General features: G+C 42.7%; 1 protein-coding gene across 2 annotated transcripts; it reads left to right on the forward strand.

Moving 5' to 3' along the window:
* Positions 1–804: 804 nt before the first annotated feature.
* Positions 805–23,407, forward strand: LOC115189415 (uncharacterized). Of its 2 annotated transcripts, none has more exons than XM_029748028.1 (2): positions 805–1,634; positions 19,652–23,407. In XM_029748028.1, the coding sequence occupies exons 1-2, from the start codon at positions 1,046–1,048 to the stop codon at positions 21,178–21,180; spliced, it is 2,118 nt and encodes a 705-aa protein (XP_029603888.1). In that variant the 5' UTR covers positions 805–1,045; the 3' UTR covers positions 21,181–23,407. The 2 variants fall into 2 exon arrangements, with proteins under 2 accessions (XP_029603888.1, XP_029603889.1); XM_029748029.1 differs by lacking the exon at positions 19,652–23,407 and adding an exon at positions 1,635–5,510 and having other exon boundaries at positions 807–1,535.
* The last annotated feature ends 2,367 nt before the right edge of the window (positions 23,408–25,774 follow it).

Here is a 25,774-nt window from a genome sequence, read left to right on the forward strand (position 1 = left end):
ATTAGGTTCACCACCTACAGATAAAACGCTCCGTCTAGCTAACGGGGTCGGTACATCTGAATGAGTGAAAAAATAAAGGCCTTGAATGAGTGAAAGTTTCTCTGGAGTGGGAGTGAAACAGGGCAGGGAGAAATAAAGATTGTGTGTGTGTGTGTGTCGGTCGGTCCGGAGGAGGAATGCGCAAGCCTTTCTAGAGCATGCTGGGAAGAAAAAAATAAATGAAAGGATATTGATTAAAAGGTAGAACATTTACATAATAAATGTGTTAAATAACTATTCTGGAATGCATAGAACTTGTTGAATAAAGTATTAAATAAGCCACATATAGTATATACTGGTGTGTGAAGTTGAGAGATAAAACATAGGCATAAGATATACTATATGGTAAAAAAAATATAAAACTCAGGCTATTTAGAATAAATAGTAACAACAAATACATAGAGAACAGCATCATGGTATAGGTCTATAGAACCTACTAGAGATATTACTGCACCATAAAGGACAGTATGGGGGAAGCAGTGGCCAACTAAACACTTTGAAGCTGCAGGACCCTTAGAGAGCTGCATCCTGGGAAAGGACAAGAAGGGTCCGATTACAATAACTAGGAGAGAGAGAGAGAGAGGAGAGAGAGAGAGAGAGAGAGAGAGAGAGAGAGAGAGGAGAGAGAGAGAGAGAGAGAGAGAGAGAGAGAGAGAGAGAGGAGAGAGAGAGAGAGAGAGAGAGAGGAGAGAGAGAGAGAGAGAGAGAGAGAGAGAGAGAGAGAGAGAGAGAGAGAGAGAGAGAGAGAGAGAGAGAGAGAGAGAGAGAGAGAGAGAGAGAGAGAGAGAGAGAGAGAGAGAGAGAGAGAGAGAGAGAGAGGGGGGTCTGGTAAAATAGGAACTAGGACTGAGAATAGATAGAGTGAAACAGGAGGAAAACAATAAGGATAGGATAAAGTGAGTGAATAAATATAAATGAGAAGGATAGACTAGAATTAAAACAAAAGGAACAAAAATATCAAGGAGGATTTAACAAGTTAAGGCCAAACTATAGACCATCATTAAAAATGAATAGGACACCGGTAGAGATTTTGGGGACTAGATACCCCCTAAGTAAAAAAGAAATAATAAAAACGTCTATAAAATGGGAAAAACGCACCAGAAAATTAAACACCAAATGGCCCGCGGTGGGAACGTTGGATGTCTCTGTGTGTGAGGAAATGGAAACGCTGATAAAAAACTATAAACCCGAGGACAAGAAACAAAAAAGGACGAATAAACGAGAAAGAGAAAACGAAATACTAAAAATGTTTAAGGAAGAAAGAGCGGGTTTGTTACAAAGCATGAAGACGGCAAGAGAAGAACTAAAGAAGAACGATAACACAAGCAAAGAGAAAACGGAGTCGGGGGGACCAGCCCCCCCGCCGTATTCCAATGGACAGTTTCCCATGATAACTGGACACATGGAAATTAAAGGGGTAGTGGTGGTGACAGAAGAAAGGGAAGGGATCACCACACCTGGAGCAATGTGTGCACCTTCACATTCAACAGAAAGAGGCAAGGAAATAACTCCGAAGCCTATAGGAACGAAAGAAGAAGGTTTGAATCGCTATAGTGGCCTGAGGAAAGCCCTAACAGCAATGGAAACAGAAATAGGAGAAAGGGAGACGTCAGAGCTGCAAACAAGAAGAGCGAAAGACCAAACGGAGGGGAACTCCAGGAAAAGCCAAAACACACTAGCAGAACGGGCATCGGGTAATAGTCCGAGCGAGGAAGAGGAGGAAGAGGAAGAGGATGATACATCCTGTAGGGGACAAATAGAGAGAGAAGGACAAATAGTGGCACAAAGAATAGAAGAGAAACTGGGACGGTCAAAATCAACACACGGAGAAAACGTAAGATTGCAAGAAAGACAGGATGAGGCCTTGGCCCGTAGTATGAATGAGAGCCTGAGAAATGAGCCTGCAGGGAAATATTGCAGGGCTCGTAGGGAAGGGTCTAGGAAAGAATCGGGTTATTATGAAAAACAGCGGCAGATCCTGATAAAAGGAGAGCAAGGACACTATATACCAGGGGCTGCACAGGGTCTGGAGGGGTTGGTTTTCCGCTTGCCAGATCTCCATGAGGGAGCAGGGAAGTGGATCAGAACCTTTGAAGAATACACCATGGGGAAATTGCTGGCGGTGGGTGACATAAAGGCATTGCTAGCGAGGGTGACGAGCGTGCAGAAAATGAGAGAAATCATGCAGGATGGTGCGATCAACGGCACAGATTGGGAGGTGACGAAGGATGAACTGATGTTCGACAGGTATAGACCTGCCGTCTGGCGTGCATTAAGGGCAGCATACCCAACGAAGGTTGACCTCAACGCTCTGAGAGGTGAAGCTATTGGAGCTACAGAAAACCCGGCCACGTACTTACATGGACATTTGGAAAGATGGAGAATGGAAACACAACAAGATCCAGAAGGAAATGAACTAATGACAGCAATGTTCCGAACTTCTGTGATGGAAGCCATGCCCCAGCCGGTAAGGAACCGACTGGAGGATGTGGTGGGGCTTACTTCAAAACCTTACAAAGAGTTCTGTGACTATGTGATTCATGCCGTGGAAAAACACAGGAAGGACGAACAGAGACAGATTGAACAAGGAAAAGACATTCAGAGAAGGCTGGCCCAGTTGCAGCTGGACGAATTAACCAACAAAGGAAAGAAGAAAGTCCATGCCTCAGTAACCACCCCTGTGCCCGAGATAGGAACAATGTCTGCCGTTTCCCCAGGAGGGCCGCAACCGTCAACCCCCAGGCGGGCCCAAATGCCTACCGTACTGCTAGTAGTAAATGTATACACACAGCCCCCTAATTGGAATGGTGGAAATAAACAACAGAAAAATACACAGGCAGATCAGAGAAAGGGACCCAGGAACCTTAGGGGGGCACCTGGTGTCTGTTGGGGTTGCCACCAATCAGGACACTCCAGACGAGAATGCCCTACGAACCCCTGGCAGGATCGGACTGGAGGAAACACAAATAACAGGCGACCACCAACAAACAACAATCCAGGTGGCTGGCAGCCGCATACAAACGGGAATCGGAGCGGTTGGAGCCCAAATGGTGGATGGCCGGGCAACCAAAGCCAACCTTCGGGCCCTGTGAACCCATGGTCAGGGCCTAACCAAACATACTAGAGATGCCCAGAGAATCCTACAGGGGAGGGTCAGTTCCCAGTGATAACCACAAGAGCTGACCAAGAACCTATGCTGCAGGTTCAAATAGAGAACAGAGGCACACCCATGATGATAGATACTGGAGCCACTTACACATGTGTAAATCCAAATTACGCCTCTCATCTCCCCATGTCCGGTAAATATGCCAAAACAATAGGATTCTCGGGAAATACGCAGCTAATTCCAATGACTGCTCCAATTCGTCTGACTGCTGATGGTAAATCAGCCACAATTCCAATATTAGTATCGGATCAAACACCTGTTAATCTGCTAGGAAGGGATGCTCTATGCAAAGTGGGAATGCAAATTAAATGTTCTCCCGAGGGGGTAATAATAGAAAGAATAGGACTACAATTACCAGTGATAGCTACAGGAGAAACAGCTAACGTATATTGGTCAGGAGGCATTGAGGCAGATATAGACAGAACTGTAAGCAGATGGGGCAGATTCATTCGAGCCCAAATACCTAAAGCAGCGAGAGCAAAATCTGAATATCACTGCACAATGCAATATGACCCTCATCAGGATCCCGTGTTAGAGCAACTATGGACTATTGGGGGTAAAATGCTAGGAAAGACACCAATGATGTCTCAGTATGTCATCATTGGAAAACAGGGAGCGGCCATGGACGTGATGGACGGAGACGGATCTGAATTTGTGCAAAAATGGTTCAACGTCTCCGACTCTGTCCCTCACGTCACATCGCTGCTAAATCAGGAGTTCACATCCAGGGATCTAGGACCCTATGATGAAGAAAGCTAACAGAAAGAGATGGGATAAAACAGACAATCCATTGATTTTTCCCCCATTCAGAAGATAAGGCATTTATCAAGATAATAAACACTACAATGATGATTGGTGATCCGAGGGAAATAGAGGTCAGCGCAGGCCAACAGGTAGTGTTGGGTGAAGGAATGGGATTTGATCAGTGAACTTAGAGAAGAAATGGAAAACATCATACCACCAGAGGTATGGTGACAACATGATACAGATGTCGGGCTAGTAAAATCAGCAAGTCCTGTGAACATCAAAGTAAAACCGGATGCTAAACCCCCATGGATCAGCCCGGTATCCTATGAAGCCTGAAGCCGAAGAAGGGATAAGTTCAACAATTGAAGGATTACTCAGCAGAGGGGTATTGATAGAAATGCCAAGCATTTGCAATACACCTCTGCTACCTGTTCTTAAAGCCGATGGTAAAAAAATGGAGGTTTACGACTTAAGAGCTGTCAACGATATTGCACAGGATTGCCCTGCGGAAGTTCCAAACTCTCACACGCTGTTGACTAATGTTCCCCATGATGCCAAATACTTTACCGTGATTGACTTGTGTGGAGCATTTTTTAGTGTACCCCTGGCGGAAGATTGCATGTATTTATTTGCATTTAGATTGTTAGGGTTTGACCAACTAAAAAAAACACATCGAATAAAATATAATTTAAGATTCATACGAATACTCCTTCTAAAAATTCTAGAGTGGGAAAAAGGAGCAGAATAACTACGATAGTAATTTAACAAACACCTTAAAGGAGGTGCAGGAATTAACGGGAGATGAGCGATACATGGAGTTTTAAATGATATAAAATAAATATTTATTTTCGGTCCAAGGTGGAGAAGGAAGTATGAATTTGATGGAAGTTTGGATGGGTTAAAGTCGGGACTAATGGTAAGAAAGATGCATAAGGTATGTGGAGCCGAAAGAGAGATACAGTTGGAACATTGGTTTTAATCTTGCGATAGAGGAAAGGCAGAACGCTGTTTGAAAAGAGGTCATATTTTATTCCTATGAGTATGTGGCTGGAAGCGGTTCTGGTCTGAATAATGGAATCGTAAAAGTTCTGTGATACATTCTGGTTATTGGTTCGTGGTATTGATTGTTTAGTAACACCAGTGAATTGAACATTGCATGGAAAAATATCAAGTCAGTAAAGTGAATTGCAGGTGGAGTTAATTTTATTTTTACAGGGACGGTGCACATTAAACACAGTTGTGTGTATAATGGCAGGGTATTCCTAGCAAACAGAATGGGCCGGTTTCAGACAAACTGAAGGGGCTTTAAGCAATCTTGGGTCAAATTAGTCAAATAGTATGTTAAAATATGGGGTTTCATAGATTGTAAGTAAAATATTTTATCCAAGGGTAGTGTATGTTCAATTAAAGTACACAGAACCGTCGAGGAAGTTTAAAACAAATGATTAATGATTTGAGGAAGTACAGGGGAGTTATTATTAGGTTTTGTTTGAAGTGAACTTTTGGGTTTTTGAATCGGTGTAGTATGAGGAAACGCTGACCAAGTGGTTATTTTATGGAAAAAGGAGCGCTTAGCTGTCTTTGGAAAAAATCCTAGGGACAGGATATCTTAAAGGGGTATACACACATGGCATTTTGGAAGTTTTGGTTTCTGAGTTTTAATTAAGCACGTGAAATTCTTTTGATAGGGAATGTTCTGGGAACCTGGGATACAAAATGTAGATAAAGTTCTTAGCCTTTATTTGTCTAATGTAGTAAGAAATACGGTGACTTTTCCTTTTGTGGTCTGATCAGCCGCAATGAAAAGCCATTTGGATGGTGAATTTAAGGTAATTTGTGATACTGACTTTAAGGAAATTTGTAGAACTGATAATTATGATGGAGTTAAAGTTCTTAGACACAATTGATAATTTGAACCAATGAGAAGACAGAATGACGATACCCTGTACAATAAGATTTCTTTGTGGAGTAGTTCAGATTAGTCATTTTGACCTGATTATGTTATGTGAATATCGTTTGATAATTAGGGGTACTTTTTACATTATCTAGATAAGTTTATTTTCCCTTAGGAAGTCAGCTGTGGTTGTATTCAGTGGAAGAGATTTAACACAACAAGGCTGTGGAATTAATATAATAGTAATATTATATTTTGTTGTTGAATAAGTTTAATAATGGTAGACTTAGGTCAACAGGACAGGAGTATATGACATCTGTAGGTAATCCAGGATCATTGAGGGTATCGAGATACATTTAAGGAGCTATGGAATAAGACAGCAGACGGAGAAGTCCTCCCCTGCTGAGACCTTGATGGGTTGGAAGTAGGAGGAGGAGAGCATAAGCCAGGGAGAGAAGATTAAAGGGGCCCAGAAGAATTAGATAACAGTTAGTGAGTGGAGACCAGCATAGTTAAATTATAAACAGGTGAGGACAGAAATAATACTGGGACAGACAGAAAATACATAATAAGAATAGAAGATAGGAAGAGAATTTAGTTTGGATCGCTTAACTTTAGGATATTAATTCACGGAGAGACTATCGGCTCCATAGGCATGTATTTTAGTTTTGATTTTAAGTTATGTTTGGTAAAATTCGCTAGGAAAAGATATGATAATTTTGTTGAAAGTAGTTGTTAAATCTTAAAGCAGATAAGACACTTGACAGAGAATTGTTACAGGGTAGCTAAGGATGAATGCCCCAGGGAGAATTGGACATGTGGAAAATGAAAGGGGGCAATCCTACAAGAGAAGGGCGGACATAAGGATAATTTACTAACCTTACCAAAGACACTGTCTAGATATGCAGGAAAATTGATACATGGCTTGAGCCATGTATAAATAGGGGGAGTATGGTAGAGCAGGCGATAGAACAGGTTAGGATAATTACTTAAACAAGAACATATTACTTAAACAAAAAAATGTTTTTTTGTAGAATATCCATTCCAACGTTTGGAAACGGACATATTGAACTATTCTGAATTGAGGGGAAGAAGTGGTGTTTAACAATAACAGATAAGTAAAATGGGTAGAAGCGTTCCTAACTTACTTGCTGGACATGATTATGGTAAAAAAAACAATGAGGTCAAGATATTATCCCTGGAGTTGGTTTACTGGGATCTATCTCTTTAAATGATGGATGACAGTTTAGCTAATCAGGTAGAGCCTATAGAATGCCAGAGTTAGAGATACCAGAACAGGTAGACATAGAAGTTGAAGATATACTAGCAGAGCACATGAGAAGACTGTTTGTTAACCAAACCCGTATGTCCAAGATTTTGTGTCCAACAGGTGAATTACAGGAGAAGGTGATTCACTCAGTACAACCAGGAGACTGGGTGTGGATCCAGTCTCTGAGGAGAAAAGACTGGAAGCAGCCCCGTTGGGAAGGCCCATACCAGGTTCTGTTAAACCACTGCCTTTGCCATTAGAAAAGCTGAGAGAGTCACTTGGGTCCACGTTACCCACTGCAAGGAGGTATGTACACATATGAACACTGCTGATCACACACAGAGTTAGGAGAAGAACCGATACCAACAGAGCCCGGGGGTTACCTCCTTAACGAAGATTTCCTATCCCGACCGTTCATCACTGTGTGTGCTCCTAGAGGTGTGAGTATGGGGCGGTACCTAGCAGACCGACTAAGGGCAGGAGAGGGTTGGCGGTTTTTGGGAGGAGTAGAGACTCTGAGCTGCATCATAGTCTAATCTTTCTGATACATTCAGATCCACCACCTTCCGGTACTAATCAAACGATACCGTTGTCATTGAGAAGAAGTAAAAGATAAACTATATAATACACTGATGAGTAACTTACAGAATAAGGAGTCAAAGAAGATCAGAAGATGTAGGATTTAAGGTAAACATTAAACAACTTCCTGGGAAAGCAGACAACTGTACAGGGACTGGGGTGGGCCAGATTGAAGTACTCAGCCAACCCACCTCGGTTCACCTTAACTCCTGATGAGTACCAGTGTTATAGATACAAGAATGGCACCGAGAACTTAGAGGATTTTAATAGCTGGAAAGTAATTGTTAATGTGACTGACTTAGGTTTGAAAGATGAATAGAACATGTTTAACCTCACAGCACCTATAACTGATGTAGGGTGGGCTAGTACCAGCAAAGGACGCATACAACAGAAATTACCACAAAGGGTGGTTAGGACCTTGCGCCCTGGGGTTATTGGTCCAACCAGTTCGAGTTAGTCATCAGAGGCCAGTTATAGGAGGCTGAAGTAGGCACAGGAGGAGTTTTGACCAGGATGGGAGTAGCTTTGTCTAGAATGATGCTATTGGCATCCACAGGGAAGTTCCAGATGAATACAAAGCTATGAATCAAATATGTGAAGGCTTTAACACTACATTATTATGGTAGTTGACAATAAATAAAAATGTGGATTGGATTAATGACATCATTGGATTAATGACATCTTTTATAATCAACAGAGATTCATGAATGAAAACGGGGATGCAGTAAAGAGGTTCTCTGACCAATTATCCGCCACCTCCCTCATGACCTGGTAAAATAGACTGACTCTCGATATGTTATTGGCAGAAAAGGGCGGGGTATGTAGAAGGATTAGGTTCAGCGCTACACGTACATTCCTGATAACACAGCTCATGTTTGGGAAATGGAAAAGTGTTGTTATGGGCTGCTTTCACCTGTATGAGTGTGTTTGTGTTCTGTGGTTGTTGTTTGGTCCCGTGTGCGAGAGGTCTCATTTCCAGGGTTCTGGAGAGATCGATAACGGAGCAGATGGGCAACCGGAATGATGCCTTTGATGGAAGTGACCCCAGAGGACACTGAATCCAGCTCTGGGCAATGATCCTTGGTTTGCTGTTAAGGAAGTGGTTGAATAAAGCTTATCCAAAACGTTCTTATATGTGTTGAATGTAGTGGCAGGTGGATGTGAAGGTTTTAAGTTCTGGGACAAAGTGTCTGTCCCATACATGTTAGGTGTAGCCACTGCCGCAAGAAGGTCTTCTTTTTATACGTGTTGAATAATATGTTCTGAATATATTCTGTGTACGATTTGTCTTTCCTGATGTGAGGGTTTGAAGTTCCTGGGTGGCTGGTAGTCAACCTAGTACAAGTGAGGTGTAGCCGGAAGGACTTGAGGGTTTTTTAAACTAATCATTTAATCATTAAATCGAAAATTTACAATTGTGTTGAGTGACACCCTAGGGGGTGTCAAAAGGGGGAATCTCAAAATTTCCCTGAAATTTTAAGAACTTATGTATTCACACCTATCAGGTGTGAAAAGGGGGATTGTTAGTGTTTGACCAACTATTTGTTAGCATAACCTATATAAAATAACAGAGCAGCTATGCTATAATAATGAGTATATAAACTATAGATAATTGAGTACTGCTATATGTTAAGAGGAAGTGGCTCATGTGAATGTGGGTCATGTGGACAGAATGCTGATGCTTTAAAACAGGGTTTTGCAAGAGCTTTTTGCTAAACAACAGCAATAACAGGATATGGGTGAAATGTATATGCAGGGGGGTGTTAAGGGTTTTAGAGAACTGTGCATTGTGCAGTCACAAGATGAGACATCCGCCAGAGACAACAGCTACGCCAGGAAGCTGGAGTGCGTCTAGAGGTTGGGACCAACCTGCACGCCAACGATAGGCTGGAATAAGTCTAAACCATATTCTAGCCTCTACTATGACAGGCCCTCAGGGAGAGGGAACTAAGTCTGTCCAGTATTTAAGGAAGAACTTGTGATGTCATACCAGTTCTCTGTCTGCCCTGCGTGGTGTTACAGGGAGCCCGTATATACGAGCCACATATTTACGATTCAAGTGTTTGCATTAATTAAAGTACAAAGAAATCAGAAGTTACTATGTGCTGATTATTATGTTCTGATACCAGATTTGAATTGACGCGACCTGACTGGATTAAAAAAAAATACAAAATAATCTATATATTCATAACGTAAAATAAATAAATGATGAAATACAGGCTATCGCGTCTATGGTTGTTGCAAATGCTTGTGTGTCGCCTACTGGTTAAATTCATGTCTTTTCGCACGATTTGAACCACACAAAAAATGCACAAAAACGCACGAAATCTGCTGTAATACATTTTGTACATATATGCGCGAATTGAATGTGAGGTTGGGCTGAAAGGAATCAGAGAAGGGCGTTATTGGGCGTGAACAAGCAAAGAACTAGGGATGAAAGATAATGGTGACAGAAGGACTGAGGGAAGTAACTTTTACATATGGAACGTACTCCCATACTGTATGTGTATAAAAGCAGAGCCGATGCTCAGGAAAGGCAGTTGTTCCATGGACCGGCTCGGCTTTGCTACTCTGTATTAAAGTCTATATTGAATTCACAGGTTAGGGTTAGGGTTAGGGTTAGGGTATTGAATTCACAAAGTTCTTGCAAGAGTATTATATTCTTAAGACAATTTTCCACGACATCATCCCTACTGCCTTTGATCTGGAGGAGTCACTAAACAGAGAACATCCCCGGTCAACCCTACTGCCTTTGATCTGGAGGAGTCACTAAACAGAGAACATCCCCGGTCGTCCCTACTGCCTCTGATCTGGAGGACTCACTAAACAGAGAACATCCCCGGTTGTCCCTACTGCCTCTGATCTGGAGGACTCACTAAACAGAGAACATCCCTGGTCATCCCTATTGCCTCTGATCTGGAGGACTCACTAAACAGAGAACATCCCTGGTCAACCCTACTGCCTCTGATCTGGAGGACTCACTAAACAGAGAACATCCCGGTCAACCCTACTGCCTCTGATCTGGAGGACTCACTAAACAGAGAACATCCCTGGTCAACCCTACTGCCTCTGATCTGGAGGACTCACTAAACAGAGAACATCCCGGTCAACCCTACTGCCTCTGATCTGGAGGACTCACTAAACAGAGAACATCCCTGGTCAACCCTACTGCCTCTGATATGGAGGACTCGCTAAACAGAGAACATCCCTGGTCAACCCTATTGCCTCTGATCTGGAGGACTCACTAAACAGAGAACATCCCCGGTCAACCCTACTGCCTCTGATCTGGTGGACTCACTAAACACAAATGCTTCATCTGTAAATGATGTTTGAGTGTGCCCCTGGCTAGGGTCCAAAGTATAGACTACACAGTTGTTTCAGGACACATTTAATCGCCTTCGTGTTACTGTTCACTAATGACAGCCTTCCAGATGAGCTAAATGCCTTCTATGCTCACGTTGAGGCTAGCAACACTGAACCATTTATGAGAGCACCAGCTGTTCCGGATGACTGTGTGATCACAGTCTGCGTAACTGATGTAACACCTTTTTTTAACAGGTTTACAACATTTACAAAGCCGCGGGGCCAGATGGATTACCAGGATGCGTACTTAGAGCATGTGCAGACCAGAGACTTCACTGACATGTATCAACCTCTCCCTGACCCAGTCTGTAATACCTACATGTTTAACCTCTCCCTGACCCAGTCTGTAATACCTACATGTTTTAACCTCTCCCTGACCCAGTCTGTAATACCTACATGTTTAACCTCTCCCTGACCCAGTCTGTAATACCTACATGTTTAACCTCTCCCTTACCCAGTCTGTAATACCTACATGTTTAACCTCTCCCTGACCGAGGCAGTAGTACCCACATGTTTCAAAAAGACCACCAGAAGAAGGTAGGAGTCTGCCAAGAATGTCAAGGTAACCTGTCTCAATGACTATTGCCCTGTAGCACTCGCATCTGTAGCCATTAAATGCATTGAAAGGCTGGTCTTGGCTCACATCAACACCATTATCCCAGAGATCCTAGACCCACTCCAATTCACATACTTCCCCAACCAGATCCACAGATTACGCAATCTCTATTGCACTTCAAGTTCCTCGGTGTCCACATCACTGAGGAATTATCATGGTCCAACGCACACCAACACAGTCGTCAACAACAACAACGCGACTTCACCCTCAGGAGGCGGAAAAAGATTCCGCATTGGGTCTACAGGTTCTACAGCTGCACCATCGAGAGCATCCTGACCGGCTGCATCACCGCCTGGTGTAGGAGCAACGATAGCTTAGCTTGAGTCTGTATTGTAGACACCTATCGCTCTATGGTTGAATGTACAGACAACAGAAACAAAACTGTGTGTGTGTGTGTGTCAGAGACTTTGACCTATAGTCTATATATATATATATATATATATATATATATATATATATATATATATATATATATATATATATATATATACACACACACACACACACACACACATACATACATACATACATACATACATACATACATACATACATACATACATACATACATACACACACACACACACACACACACACACACACACACATACATACATACATACATACACACACACACACACACACACACTGTTTGTTTCTGTTGACATTCAACCATAGAATTCAAAATGTGTAGAAGGTTCCTTGTATAGTACAAGGTCCCTAGATTCAATCAGTGCTGCTTTACACCGACGATAAACAACAGCAGATTATTGTTTTTTTGTTTAGGTTGAACGTCGACGGTGTTACTGCGTTGGAGCGGTCAAATCGCCAAGCGTCTCCTATGGCGGACAACAGTCTCACTCGTAAAAAAAGAAGAAATCCCTTGCAGACTTTTTTTTACCAGTTGGAAACCCTGTGTGTTTTTTATTCTACAACTCTATTAGGCTGATAGAAATGTAATGATTTACAATTTGAGAGTTATGATTTCTACTATATAGACTACACTTCCTCGTTCTGAACTTCTAACGAGGGTGGGGTGTGGCTTCATGACATGACCACAAGAGCAGACACCGACTTGACGGCTCCAACGCAGTACATCTCCGACGTTGTCTAAAGACAAAACATGAGAGGATAGATAGTAAGGTAAGAAATGGTATCACAAGGTAGGAGCATATGTCAATTATAACTTTGTACTTTTGTACCAGATGCTATTTAAAGTGACATAACCTCATTCTGTTTGTCTTTTAGATGAGTTCATCACTGACACCCGTTCAACAAGTAAGTAAACATGAGAGTTACAGTGCATTCAGAAGGTATTCAGACCTCTTGACTTTTTCCACTTTTTTTTTTTTTTTTTTACGTTACAGCCTTGTTCTAAAATTGATTAAATATTTTTTTTCCCCCTCATCAATCTACACACAACCCCATAATGACATCACAATACCCCATAATGACATCACAATACCCCATGATGACATCACAATACCCCATAATGACATCACAACACCCCATAATGACATCACAATACCCCATAATGACATCACAATACCCCACGATGACATCACAATACCCCATAATGACAAAACAAAAACAGGTCTTTAGACATTGATACAAATTTATAAAGAAACTAAAAACTAGTATTCAGACCTTTTTATTCAGTGCTTTGTTGAAGCACCTTTGGCAGCGATTACAGCCTCAAGTCTTCTTGGGTATGACGCTACAAGCTTGGCACACCTGTATTTGGGGAGTTTACCCCATTCTTCTCTACAGATCCTCTCAAGCTCTGTCAGGTTGGATGGGGAGTGTCGCTGCACAGCCATTTTCAGGTCTCTCCAGAGATGTTAGATCGGGTTCAAGTCCGGACTCTGGCTGGGCCTCTCATAGACATTCAGAGACTTGTCCCGAAGCCACTCCTGTGTGGCTTCTGTCTGGCCACTCTACCATAAAGGCCTGATTGGTGGAGTGCTGCAGAGATGGTGGTCCTTCTGGAAGGTTCTCCCATCTCCACAGAGGAACTCTGAAGCTCTGTCAGAGTGACCATCGGGTTCTTGGTCACCTCCTTGACCAAGGCCCTTCTCCAACGATGGCTCAGTTTGGCCCGGACGCCAGCTCTAAGAGTCTTGGTGGTTCCAAACTTCTTCCATTTTAGAATGATGAAGGCCACTTGGTTCTTGGGGACCTTCAATGCTGCAGACATTTTTTGGTACCTGTGGGAGAAAGGTAGACGTGCTGAAGGAAGAAAAAACATAGGTACATTAGCTAAGGGGAAGAAGAGATTAACATCTGACCTTAAGTAATGATAACGAGGACGTTGGGGACCACGTGAGGGCCAGGCAACCTAAAGTACAGAGTCCAGACAATGTGTAGCCAGGTGGATGAACCTATGTTAAGTAAACAAGGCCCGGGTGCACTTAGAGAGAAACACACGAGAGAGGATAACAGGAACACAACCAAACGTAAACATGCAATGCATGCATTATTTTTTATATCCACGTGAGGAGATTTTAGCCACCATTATGTTAGAAATAAGAGCAGATATGGCCGTTATCCATAGGGTTGAAAGATAATGGTGGCAGAAAGCATAGGGAGCTTTACTTCATTAACATAAAGGATGGACCTATGTATTATATGTGCATAAAAGCAGAGCCGGGGCCTAAGGAAGGGAGTTGTTGTCCGCGGACCGGCTCGGCTTTGCTACTTTGTATTAAAGTCCATATTGAATTCACAAGTTCTTGTAAGAGTGTTACTTTTAAGACAATTTTCCACGACATACCCTTCCCCAGATCTATGCCTCGACACAATCGCTCTGGAAGACAGTAGTTTGTAGAACACTTCAACTGCTGTGGGAGAAAGGAAAATGTGCTGAGGGAAGGAAAAACAGAGATACATTAACAAGGGGAGGAGAAGATAAATATCTAACCTTAAGTAAAGATAACGAGGACGTTGGGGACCACGTGAGGGCCAGGCAGCCTAACTACAGAGCCATGGCAAAGTGCAGTCAGGTGGATGAACCTATGTTAAGTACACACGGCCCGGGTACACTTAGAAAAAATACGGCCCGGGTGCACTTAGAGAGAAACACACGAGAGAGGATAACAGGACAAACAACCAAGAGTAAGCATGCGATGCATTATTTTTATATCCACGTGAGGAGAATTTGGCCACCATTATGTTAGAAACAAGAGCAGATATGGGCGTTATCCTCAGATATGGGCGTTATCCATGGGGTTGAAAGATAATGGTGGCAGAAAGCATAGGGAGCTTTACTTCATTAACATAAAGGATGGACCTATGTATTGTATGTGTATAAAAGCAGAGCCGGAGCCTGAGAAAGTCAGTTGTTCCGCGGACCGGCTCAGCTTTACTACTCTGTATTAAAGTCTATATTGAATTTACAAGTTCTTGTAAGAGTGTTACTTTTAAGACAATTTTCCACGACATGATCTGGAGGACTCACTAAACAGAGAACATCCCTGGTCATCCCTACTGCCTCTGATCTGGAGGATTCACTAAACAGAGAACATCCCTGGTCATCCCTACTGCCTCTGATCTGGAGGACTCACTAAACAGAGAACATTAACTGGTCCTCCCTACTGCCTCTCATCTGGAAGAGTCACTAAACAGAGAACATCCCTGGTCATCCCTACTGCCTCTGATCTGGAGGACTCACTAAACAGAGAACATCCCTGGTCATCCCTACTGCCTCTGATCTGGAGGACTCACTAAACAGAGAACATCCCTGGTCATCCCTACTGCCTCTGATCTGGAGGACTCACTAAACAGAGAACATCCCTGGTCATCCCTACTGTCTCTGATCTGGAGGACTCACTAATCAGAGAACATCCCTGATCATCCCTACTGCCTCTGATCTGGAGGACTCACTAAACAGAGAACATCCCTGGTCATCTCTACTGCCTCTGATCTGGAGGACTCACTAAACAGAGAACATCCCTGGTCATTGTGGGAGATAATGTAATATAAATAGGTATAGTTGCTATGCTGAAGTAGCCAGAACATAAGTACATTGGCCATAGGAAGAGAACATGAAACCCAGTGCCATTGTGTGGGAGCAAAACACATGACTCTGATTCCATTTCCATTATTAGTGTAACCGATTTGAAATGGCTAGCTAGTTAGCGGTGGTGAGCGCTAATAGCGTTTCAATCGGTGACGTCACTCGCTCTGCGACCTGAAGTGGTCGCAGAGCGCGGCTTTTGTGGCGCGATGGGTAACGATGCTTCGTGGGGTGTCAGTTGTTGATGTGTGCAGAGGGTCCCTGGTTCGAGCCCGGGTTGTGGCGAGGACAGGGACATTAGCAGCATTTACGCTGTCCACTTTGAAGAGCTGAGACAGAATGGAACATATAGGACCAGGCCCTGCTATCATTATAATCGAATCAGATATGAGCGTTATTCTCAGACTAGAAGATAATGGTGAAGAACGGTCAAGGGAAGCTATTTTCATATAGAGGGAGGGGACTCTATACGTTAAGCAAAGACAGAATCCTATAAAGGCAGGACTCTGTAATATGAGAATTTAGTATTTTCCATGGAAGGGCTCGGCTCTGTTACTCTGTATTAAAGTCTATATTGAATTCACAAAATTCTTGCAAGAGTATTATGTTCTGTCAGGTCGCGTCAATTAGAATCTGGTATCAGAACATAATAATCAGCACATAGTAACTTCTGATTTCTTTGTACTTTAATTAAAGCAAACACTTGAATGGTAAATATGTGGCTCGTAAATACGGGCTCCCTGTAACACCACGCAGGGCAGACAGAGAACTGGTATGACATCACAAGTTCTTCCTTAAATACTGGACAGACTTAGTTCCCTCTCCCTGAGGGCCTGTCATAGTAGAGGCTAGAATATGGTTTAGACTTACTCCAGCCTATCGTTGGCGTGCAGGTTGGTCCCAACCTCTAGACGCACTCCAGCTTCATGGCGGATGTCTCATCTTGTGACTGCACAATGCACAGTTCTCTAAAACCCTTAACACCCCCCTGCATATACATTTCACCCATATCCTGTTATTGCTGTTGTTCAGCAAAAAGCTCTTGCAAAACCCTGTTTTAAAGCATCAGTATTCTGTCCACATGACCCACCATCACATGAGCCACTTCCTCTTAACATATAGCAGTACTCAATTATCTATAGTTTATATACTTATTATTATAGCATCTGTGTTATATTATAAAGGATATGCACTCAAATTGTTGGTCAAACCCTAACAGTTCTTAAGACAATTTTCCACGACAATTGTTATTCTGGAAAGGGTAACATGCCAAAGTGTACATTAAGCAGACCGAACAAGCAGGAATAGCCAAGGCCACGAGTACATTTACAACAGCTAACATTCCAATGTCAGAACGACATAGGAAGGAGGAAGGAGGCAAGGGGACCTAAAGGGGCTGAAACCTGAACATACAATGCATTTCTTTGTGTGTAACATGACGAGGTCCTGCCACCATTATAACCTAAAAAGGAATCAGAGATGGGCGTTACTGGGCGTGAACAAGCGTTACTGGGCGTGAGGGAAGTAACTTTTACATATGGAACGTACTCCCATACTGTATGTGTATAAAAGCAGAGCCGATGCTCAGGAAAGGCAGTTGATCCATGGACCTTTGCTACTCTGTATTAAAGTCTATATTGAATTCACAAAGTTCTTGCAAGAGTATTATATTCTTAAGACAATTTTCCACGACATATTTGGCGAACTTGCCAGGAGATCTAAGGGACCTCGGGACAGTGTCGTTCTTGGCTGGTGACGGTTTCTCTGGACAATCTCACAAACGGGTGGCCACCCAACTATAAACAGGTAAGCTTGTTCTTACTATAGTTTGAAATGTTTGTGTAGATTGCTTCAGGGATTCTGTCTCAGCGGAGGGGACGTCACGTAGGTCTCTCTTTAAAAACTCCTAAAAACCCAGAAATACTAAGAGCTTTTGAATTCAATAGAACTGCATGCATGCATGAATTTTTGGGGGGTTGTTAAATGTAATTAAATATGTACATTTGTGAGGGCTAAAAAAAGTGTGGTAAACTGTGAACTTTGCTGGTGTCGGGTGTTTAGCGGAGGGGGCTTTGCGCCTGCGCTGATCGGACCGTTCTAACGGACCTACGTGTGTGGTTTGGTTGTGTGGGGTTATCCCGTCTGATTCCGCTTGGCCGAGCTCGACTGTTTCAGGATCTGTTTTGGGATGTGCGTAAACACACCCCAATCAACCTGATCAGGCGGACCGAGTTGGGTGTGTGTGATTCGGGCTACCCCTCCCCCCCTGAGCCATTCATCTGGAGACCTTGTGTGGCCCGTTTGGTGCGTTTGTTCGCTCTCTCTGGCTAGACTGCCTGGCCTGGTGTGGGGCTGCTGCTGTCTGTCCACGTGGGCAAAACTAATAAATAAGTAAATTCACAATATCGCCCCAAGATGGGGGTCGGTCTGGTTGAATAGTTAGAGAGCAGGAAAACGTCGACCCGATTAGGTTCACCACCTACAGATAAAACGCTCCGTCTAGCTAACGGGGTCGGTACATCTGAATGAGTGAAAAATAAAGGCCTTGAATGAGTGAAAGTTTCTCTGGAGTGGGAGTGAAACAGGGCAGGGAGAAATAAAGATTGTGTGTGTGTGTGTGTCGGTCGGTCCGGAGGAGGAATGCGCAAGCCTTTCTAGAGCATGCTGGGAAGAAAAAAATAAATGAAAGGATATTGATTAAAAGGTAGAACATTTACATAATAAATGTGTTAAATAACTATTCTGGAATGCATAGAACTTGTTGAATAAAGTATTAAATAAGCCACATATAGTATATACTGGTGTGTGAAGTTGAGAGATAAAACATAGGCATAAGATATACTATATGGTAAAAAAATATAAAACTCAGGCTATTTAGAATAAATAGTAACAACAAATACATAGAGAACAGCATCATGGTATAGGTCTATAGAACCTACTAGAGATATTACTGCACCATAAAGGACAGTATGGGGGAAGCAGTGGCCAACTAAACACTTTGAAGCTGCAGGACCCTTAGAGAGCTGCATCCTGGGAAAGGACAAGAAGGGTCAGATTACAATAACTAGGAGAGAGAGAGAGAGAGAGAGAGAGAGAGAGAGAGAGAGAGAGAGAGAGAGAGAGAGAGAGAGAGAGAGAGAGAGAGGGAGAGAGAGAGAGAGAGAGAGAGAGAGAGAGAGAGAGAGAGAGAGAGAGAGAGAGAGAGAGAGAGAGAGAGAGAGAGAGAGAGAGAGAGAGAGAGAGAGAGAGAGAGAGAGAGAGAGAGAGAGAGAGAGAGAGAGAGAGGGGGGTCTGGTAAAATAGGAACTAGGACTGAGAATAGATAGAGTGAAACAGGAGGAAAACAATAAGGATAGGATAAAGTGAGTGAATAAATATAAATGAGAAGGATAGACTAGAATTAAAACAAAAGGAACAGAAATATCAAGGAGGATTTAACAAGTTAAGGCCAAACTATAGACCATCATTAAAAATGAACAGGACACCGGTAGAGATTTTGGGGACTAGATACCCCCTAAGTAAAAAAGAAATAATAAAAACGTCTATAAAATGGGAAAAACGCACCAGAAAATTAAACACCAAATGGCCCGCGGTGGGAACGTTGGATGTCTCTGTGTGTGAGGAAATGGAAACGCTGATAAAAAACTATAAACCCGAGGACAAGAAACAAAAAAGGACGAATAAACGAGAAAGAGAAAACGAAATACTAAAAATGTTTCAGGAAGAAAGAGTGGGTTTGTTACAAAGCATGAAGACGGCAAGAGAAGAACTAAAGAAGAACGATAACACAAGCAAAGAGAAAACGGAGTCGGGGGGACCAGCCCCCCCGCCGTATTCCAATGGACAGTTTCCCATGATAACTGGACACATGGAAATAAATGGGGTAGTGGAGGTGACAGAAGAAAGGGAAGGGATCACCTCACCTGGAGCAATGTGTGCACCTTCACATTCAACAGAAAGAGGAGAAAGGGAGACGTCAGAGCTGCAAACAAGAAGAGCGAAAGACCAAACGGAGGGGAACTCCAGGAAAAGCCAAAACACACTAGCAGAACGGGCATCGGGTAATAGTCCGAGCGAGGAAGAGGAGGAAGAGGAAGAGGATGATACATCCTGTAGGGGACAAATAGAGAGAGAAGGACAAATAGTGGCACAAAGAATAGAAGAGAAACTGGGACGGTCAAAATCAACACACGGAGAAAACGTAAGATTGCAAGAAAGACAGGATGAGGCCTTGGCCCGTAGTATGAATGAGAGCCTGAGAAATGAGCCTGCAGGGAAATATTGCAGGGCTCGTAGGGAAGGGTCTAGGAAAGAATCGGGTTATTATGAAAAACAGCGGCAGATCCTGATAAAAGGAGAGCAAGGACACTATATACCATGGGCTGCACAGGACATGGAGGGGTTGGTTTTCCGCTTGCCAGATCTCCATGAGGGAGCAGGGAAGTGGATCAGAACCTTTGAAGAATACACCATGGGGAAATTGCTGGCGGTGGGTGACATAAAGGCATTGCTAGCGAGGGTGACGAGCGTGCAGAAAATGAGAGAAATCATGCAGGATGGTGCGATCAACGGCACAGATTGGGAGGTGATGAAGGATGGACTGATGTTCGACAGGTATAGACCTGCCGTCTGGCGTGCAATAAGGACAGCATACCCAACGAAGGTTGACCTCAACGCTCTGAGAGGTGAAGCTATTGGAGCTACAGAAAACCCGGCCACGTACTTACATGGACATTTGGAAAGATGGAGAATGGAAACACAACAAGATCCAGAAGGAAATGAACTATTGACAGCAATGTTCCGAACTTCTGTGATGGAAGCCATGCCCCAGCCGGTAAGGAGCCGACTGGAGGATGTGGTGGGGCTTACTTCAAAACCTTACAAAGAGTTCTGTGACTATGTGATTCATGCCGTGGAAAAACACAGGAAGGACGAACAGAGACAGATTGAACAAGGAAAAGACATTCAGAGAAGGCTGGCCCAGTTGCAGTTGGATGAAGTAACCAACAAAGGAAAGAAGAAAGTCCATGCCTCAGTAACCACCCCTGTGCCCGAGATAGGAACAATGTCTGCTGTTTCCCCAGGAGGGCCGCAACCGTCAACCCCCAGGCGGGCCCAAATGCCTACCTTACTGCTAGTAGTAAATGTATACACACAGCCCCCTAATTGGAATGGTGGAAATAAACAACAGAAAAATACACAGGCAGATCAGAGAAAGGGACCCAGGAACCTTAGGGGGGCACCTGGTGTCTGTTGGGGTTGCCACCAATCAGGACACTCCAGACGAGAATGCCCTACGAACCCCTGGCAGGATCGGACTGGAGGAAACACAAATAACAGGCGACCACCAACAAACAACAATCCAGGTGGCTGGCAGCCGCATACAAACGGGAACCGGAGCGGTTGGAGCCCAAATGGTGGATGGCCGGGCAACCAAAGCCAACCTTCGGGCCCTGTGAACCCATGGTCAGGGCCTAACCAAACATACTAGAGATGCCCAGAGAATCCTACAGGGGAGGGTCAGTTCCCAGTGATAACCACAAGAGCTGACCAAGAACCTATGCTGCAGGTTCAAATAGAGAACAGAGGCACACCCATGATGATAGATACTGGAGCCACTTACACATGTGTAAATCCAAATTACGCCTCTCATCTCCCCATGTCCGGTAAATATGCCAAAACAATAGGATTCTCGGGAAATACGCAGCTAATTCCAATGACTGCTCCAATTCGTCTGACTGCTGATGGTAAATCAGCCACAATTCCAATATTAGTATCGGATCAAACACCTGTTAATCTGCTAGGAAGGGATGCTCTATGCAAAGTGGGAATGCAAATTAAATGTTCTCCCGAGGGGGTAATAATAGAAAGAATAGGACTACAATTACCAGTGATAGCTACAGGAGAAACAGCTAACGTATATTGGTCAGGAGGCATTGAGGCAGATATAGACAGAACTGTAAGCAGATGGGGCAGATTCATTCGAGCCCAAATACCTAAAGCAGCGAGAGCAAAATCTGAATATCACTGCACAATGCAATATGACCCTCATCAGGATCCCGTGTTAGAGCAACTATGGACTATGGGGGGTAAAATGCTAGGAAAGACACCAATGATGTCTCAGTGTGTCATCATTTGGAAACAGGGAGCGGCCGTGGACGTGATGGACGGAGACGGATCTGAATTTGTGCAAAAATGGTTCAACGTCTCCGACTCTGTCCCTCACGTCACATCGCTGCTAAATCAGGAGTTCACATCCAGGGATCTAGGACCCTATGATGAAGAAAGCAAGAGAAAGAGATGGGATAAAACAGACAATCCATTGATTTTTCCCCCATTCAGAAGATAAGGCATTTATCAAGATAATAAACACTACAATGATGATTGGTGATCCGAGGGAAATAGAGGTCAGCGCAGGCCAACAGGTAGTGTTGGGTGAAGGAATGGGATTTGATCAGTGAACTTAAAGAAGAAATGGAAAACATCATACCACCAGAGGTATGGTGACAACATGATACAGATGTTGGTCTAGTAAAATCAGCAAGTCCTGTGAACATCAAAGTAAAACCGGATGCTAAACCCCCATGGATCAGCCCGGTATCCTCTGAAGCCTGAAGCCGAAGAAGGGATAAGTTCAACAATTGAAGGATTACTCAGCAGAGGGGTATTGATAGAAATGCCAAGCGTTTGCAATACACCTCTGCTACCTGTTCTTAAAGCCGATGGTAAAAAAATGGAGGTTCACGACTTAAGAGCTGTCAACGATATTGCACAGGATTGCCCTGCGGAAGTTCCAAACTCTCACACGCTGTTGACTAATGTTCCCCATGATGCCAAATACTTTACCGTGATTGACTTGTGTGGAGCATTTTTTAGTGTACCCCTGGCGGAAGATTGCAGGTATTTATTTGCATTTAGATTGTTAGGGTTTGACCAACTAAAAAAAAACACATAGAATAAAATATAATTTAAGATTCATACGAATACTCCTTCTAAAAATTCTAGAGTGGGAAAAAGGAGCAGAATAACTACGATAGTAATTTAACAAACACCTTAAAGGAGGTGCAGGAATTAACGGGAGATGAGCGATACATGGAGTTTTAAATGATATAAAATAAATATTTATTTCGGTCCAAGGTGGAGAAGGAAGTATGAATTTGATGGAAGTTTGGATGGGTTAAAGTCGGGACTAATGGTCAGAAAGATGCATAAGGTATGTGGAGCCGAAAGAGAGATACAGTTGGAACATTGGTTTTAATCTTGCGATAGAGGAAAGGCAGAACGCTGTTTGAAAAGAGGTCATATTTTATTCCTATGAGTATGTGGCTGGAAGCGGTTCTGGTCTGAATAATGGAATCGTATAAGTTCTGTGATACATTCTGGTTATTGGTTCGTGGTATTGATTGTTTAGTAACACCAGTGAATTGAACATTGCATGGAAAAATATCAAGTCAGTAAAGTGAATTGCAGGTGGAGTTAATTTTATTTTTACAGGGACGGTGCACATTAAACACAGTTGTGTATAATGGCAGGGTATTCCTAGCAAACAGAATGGGCCTGTTTGCAGACAAACTGAAAGGGGTTTTAAGCAATCTTGGGTCAAATTAGTCAAATAGTACGTTAAAATATGGGGGTTTCATAGATTGTAAGTAAAATATTTTATCCAAGGGTAGTGTATGTTCAATTAAAGTACACAGAACCGTCGAGGAAGTTTAAAACAAATGATTAATGATTTGAGGAAGTACAGGGGAGTTATTATTAGGTTTTGTTTGAAGTGAACTTTTGGGTTTTTGAATCGGTGTAGTATGAGGAAACGCTGACCAAGTGGGTATTTTATGGAAAATGGAGCGCTTAGCTGTCTTTGGAAAAAATCCTAGGGACAGGATATCTTAAAGGGGTATACACACATGGCATTTTGGAAGTTTTGGTTTCTGAGTTTTAATTAAGCACGTGAAATTCTTTTGATAGGGAATGTTCTGGGAAACTGGGATACAAAATGTAGATAAAGTTCTTAGCCTTTATTTGTCTAATGTAGTAAGAAATACGGTGACTTTTCCTTTTGTGGTCTGATCAGCCGCAATGAAAAGCCATTTGGATGGTGAATTTAAGGTCATTTGTGATACTGACTTTAAGGAAATTTGTAGAACTGATAATTACGATGGAGTTAAAGTTCTTAGACACAATTGATAATTTGAACCAATGAGAAGACAGAATGACGATACCCTGTACAATAAGATTTCTTTGTGGAGTAGTTCAGATTAGTCATTTTGACCTGATTATGTTATGTGAATATCGTTTGATAATTAGGGGTACTTTTTACATTATCTAGATAAGTTTATTTTCCCTTAGGAAGTCAGCTGTGGTTGTATTCAGTGGAAGAGATTTAACACAACAAGGCTGTGGAATTAATATAATAGTAATATTATATTTTGTTGTTGAATAAGTTTAATAATGGTAGACTTAGGTCAACAGGACAGGAGTATATGACATCAGTAGGTAATCCAGGATCATTGAGGGTATCGAGATAAATTTAAGGAGCTATGGAATAAGACAGCAGACGGAGAAGTCCTCCCCTGCTGAGACCTTGATGGGTTGGAAGTAGCAGGAGGAGAGCATAAGCAAGGGAGAGAAGATTAAAGGGGCCCAGAATAATTAGATAACAGTTAGTGAGTGGAGACCAGCATAGTTAAATTATAAACAGGTGAGGACAGAAATAATACTGGGACAGACAGAAAATACATAATAAGAATAGAAGATAGGAAGAGAATTTAGTTTGGATCGCTTAACTTTAGGATATTAATTCACGGAGAGACTATCGGCTCCATAGGCATGTATTTTAGTTTTGATTTTAAGTTATGTTTGGTAAAATTCGCTAGGAAAAGATATGATAATTTTGTTGAAAGTAGTTGTTAAATCTTAAAGCAGATAAGACACTTGACAGAGAATTGTTACAGGGTAGCTAAGGATGAATGCCCCAGGGAGAATTGGACATGTGGAAAATGAAAGGGGGCAATCCTACAAGAGAAGGGCGGACATAAGGATAATTTACTAACCTTACCAAAGACACTGTCTAGATATGCAGCAAAATTGATACATGGCTTGAGCCATGTATAAATAGGGGGAGTATGGTAGAGCAGGCGATAGAACAGGTTAGGATAATTACTTAAACAAGAACATATTACTTAAACAAAAAAATGTTTTTTTGTAGAATATCCATTCCAACGTTTGGAAACGGACATATTGAACTATTCCGGATTGAGGGGAAGAAGTGGTGTTTAACAATAACAGATAAGTAAAATGGGTAGAAGCGTTCCCAACTTACTTGGTGGACATGATTATGGTAAAAAAAACAATGAGGTCAAGATATTATCCCTGGAGTTGGTTTACTGGGATCTATCTCTTTAAATGATGGATGACAGTTTAGCTAATCAGGTAGAGCCTATAGAATGCCAGAGTTAGAGATACCAGAACAGGTAGACATAGAAGTTGAAGATATACTAGCAGAGCACATGAGAAGACTGTTTGTTAACCAAACCCGTATGTCCAAGATTTTGTGTCCAACAGGTGAATTACAGGAGAAGGTGATTCACTCAGTACAACCAGGAGACTGGGTGTGGATCCAGTCTCTGAGGAGAAAAGACTGGAAGCAGCCCCGTTGGGAAGGCCCATACCAGGTTCTGTTAAACCACTGCCTTTGCCATTAGAAAAGCTAAGAGAGTCACTTGGGTCCACGTTATCCACTGCAAGAAGGTATGTACACATATGAGCACTGCTGATCAAACACAGAGTTAGGAGAAGAACCGAGTACCAACAGGGTCCGGGGGTTACCTCCTTAACGAAGATTCCCTATCCCGACCGTTCATCACTGTGTGTGCTCCTAGAGGTGTGAGTATGGGGTGGTACCTAGCAGAACGACTAAGGGCAGGAGAGGGTTGGCGGTTTTTGGGAAGAGTAGAGACTCTGAGCTGCATCATAGTCTAATCTTTCTGATACATTCAGATCCACCACCTTCTGGTACTAATCAAACGATACCGTTGTCATTGAGAAGAAGTAAAAGATAAACTATATAATACAATGATGAGTAA

This window comes from Salmo trutta, unplaced genomic scaffold (genome assembly GCF_901001165.1).
Source record: "Salmo trutta unplaced genomic scaffold, fSalTru1.1, whole genome shotgun sequence".
NCBI classification, from domain to species: domain Eukaryota; kingdom Metazoa; phylum Chordata; class Actinopteri; order Salmoniformes; family Salmonidae; genus Salmo; species Salmo trutta.

What these genes read in the sequence shown, in the direction of transcription:
- LOC115189415 (XM_029748028.1), top strand. Translation starts at nt 1,046, where the DNA reads ATGAATAGGACACCGGTAGAGATTTTGGGGACTAGATACCCCCTAAGT. An exon ending in AGCAATGGAAACAGAAATAG is followed by an intron (nt 1,635 to 19,651) that starts GAGAAAGGGAGA and finishes CAACAGAAAGAG; the next exon opens with GAGAAAGGGAGACGTCAGAG.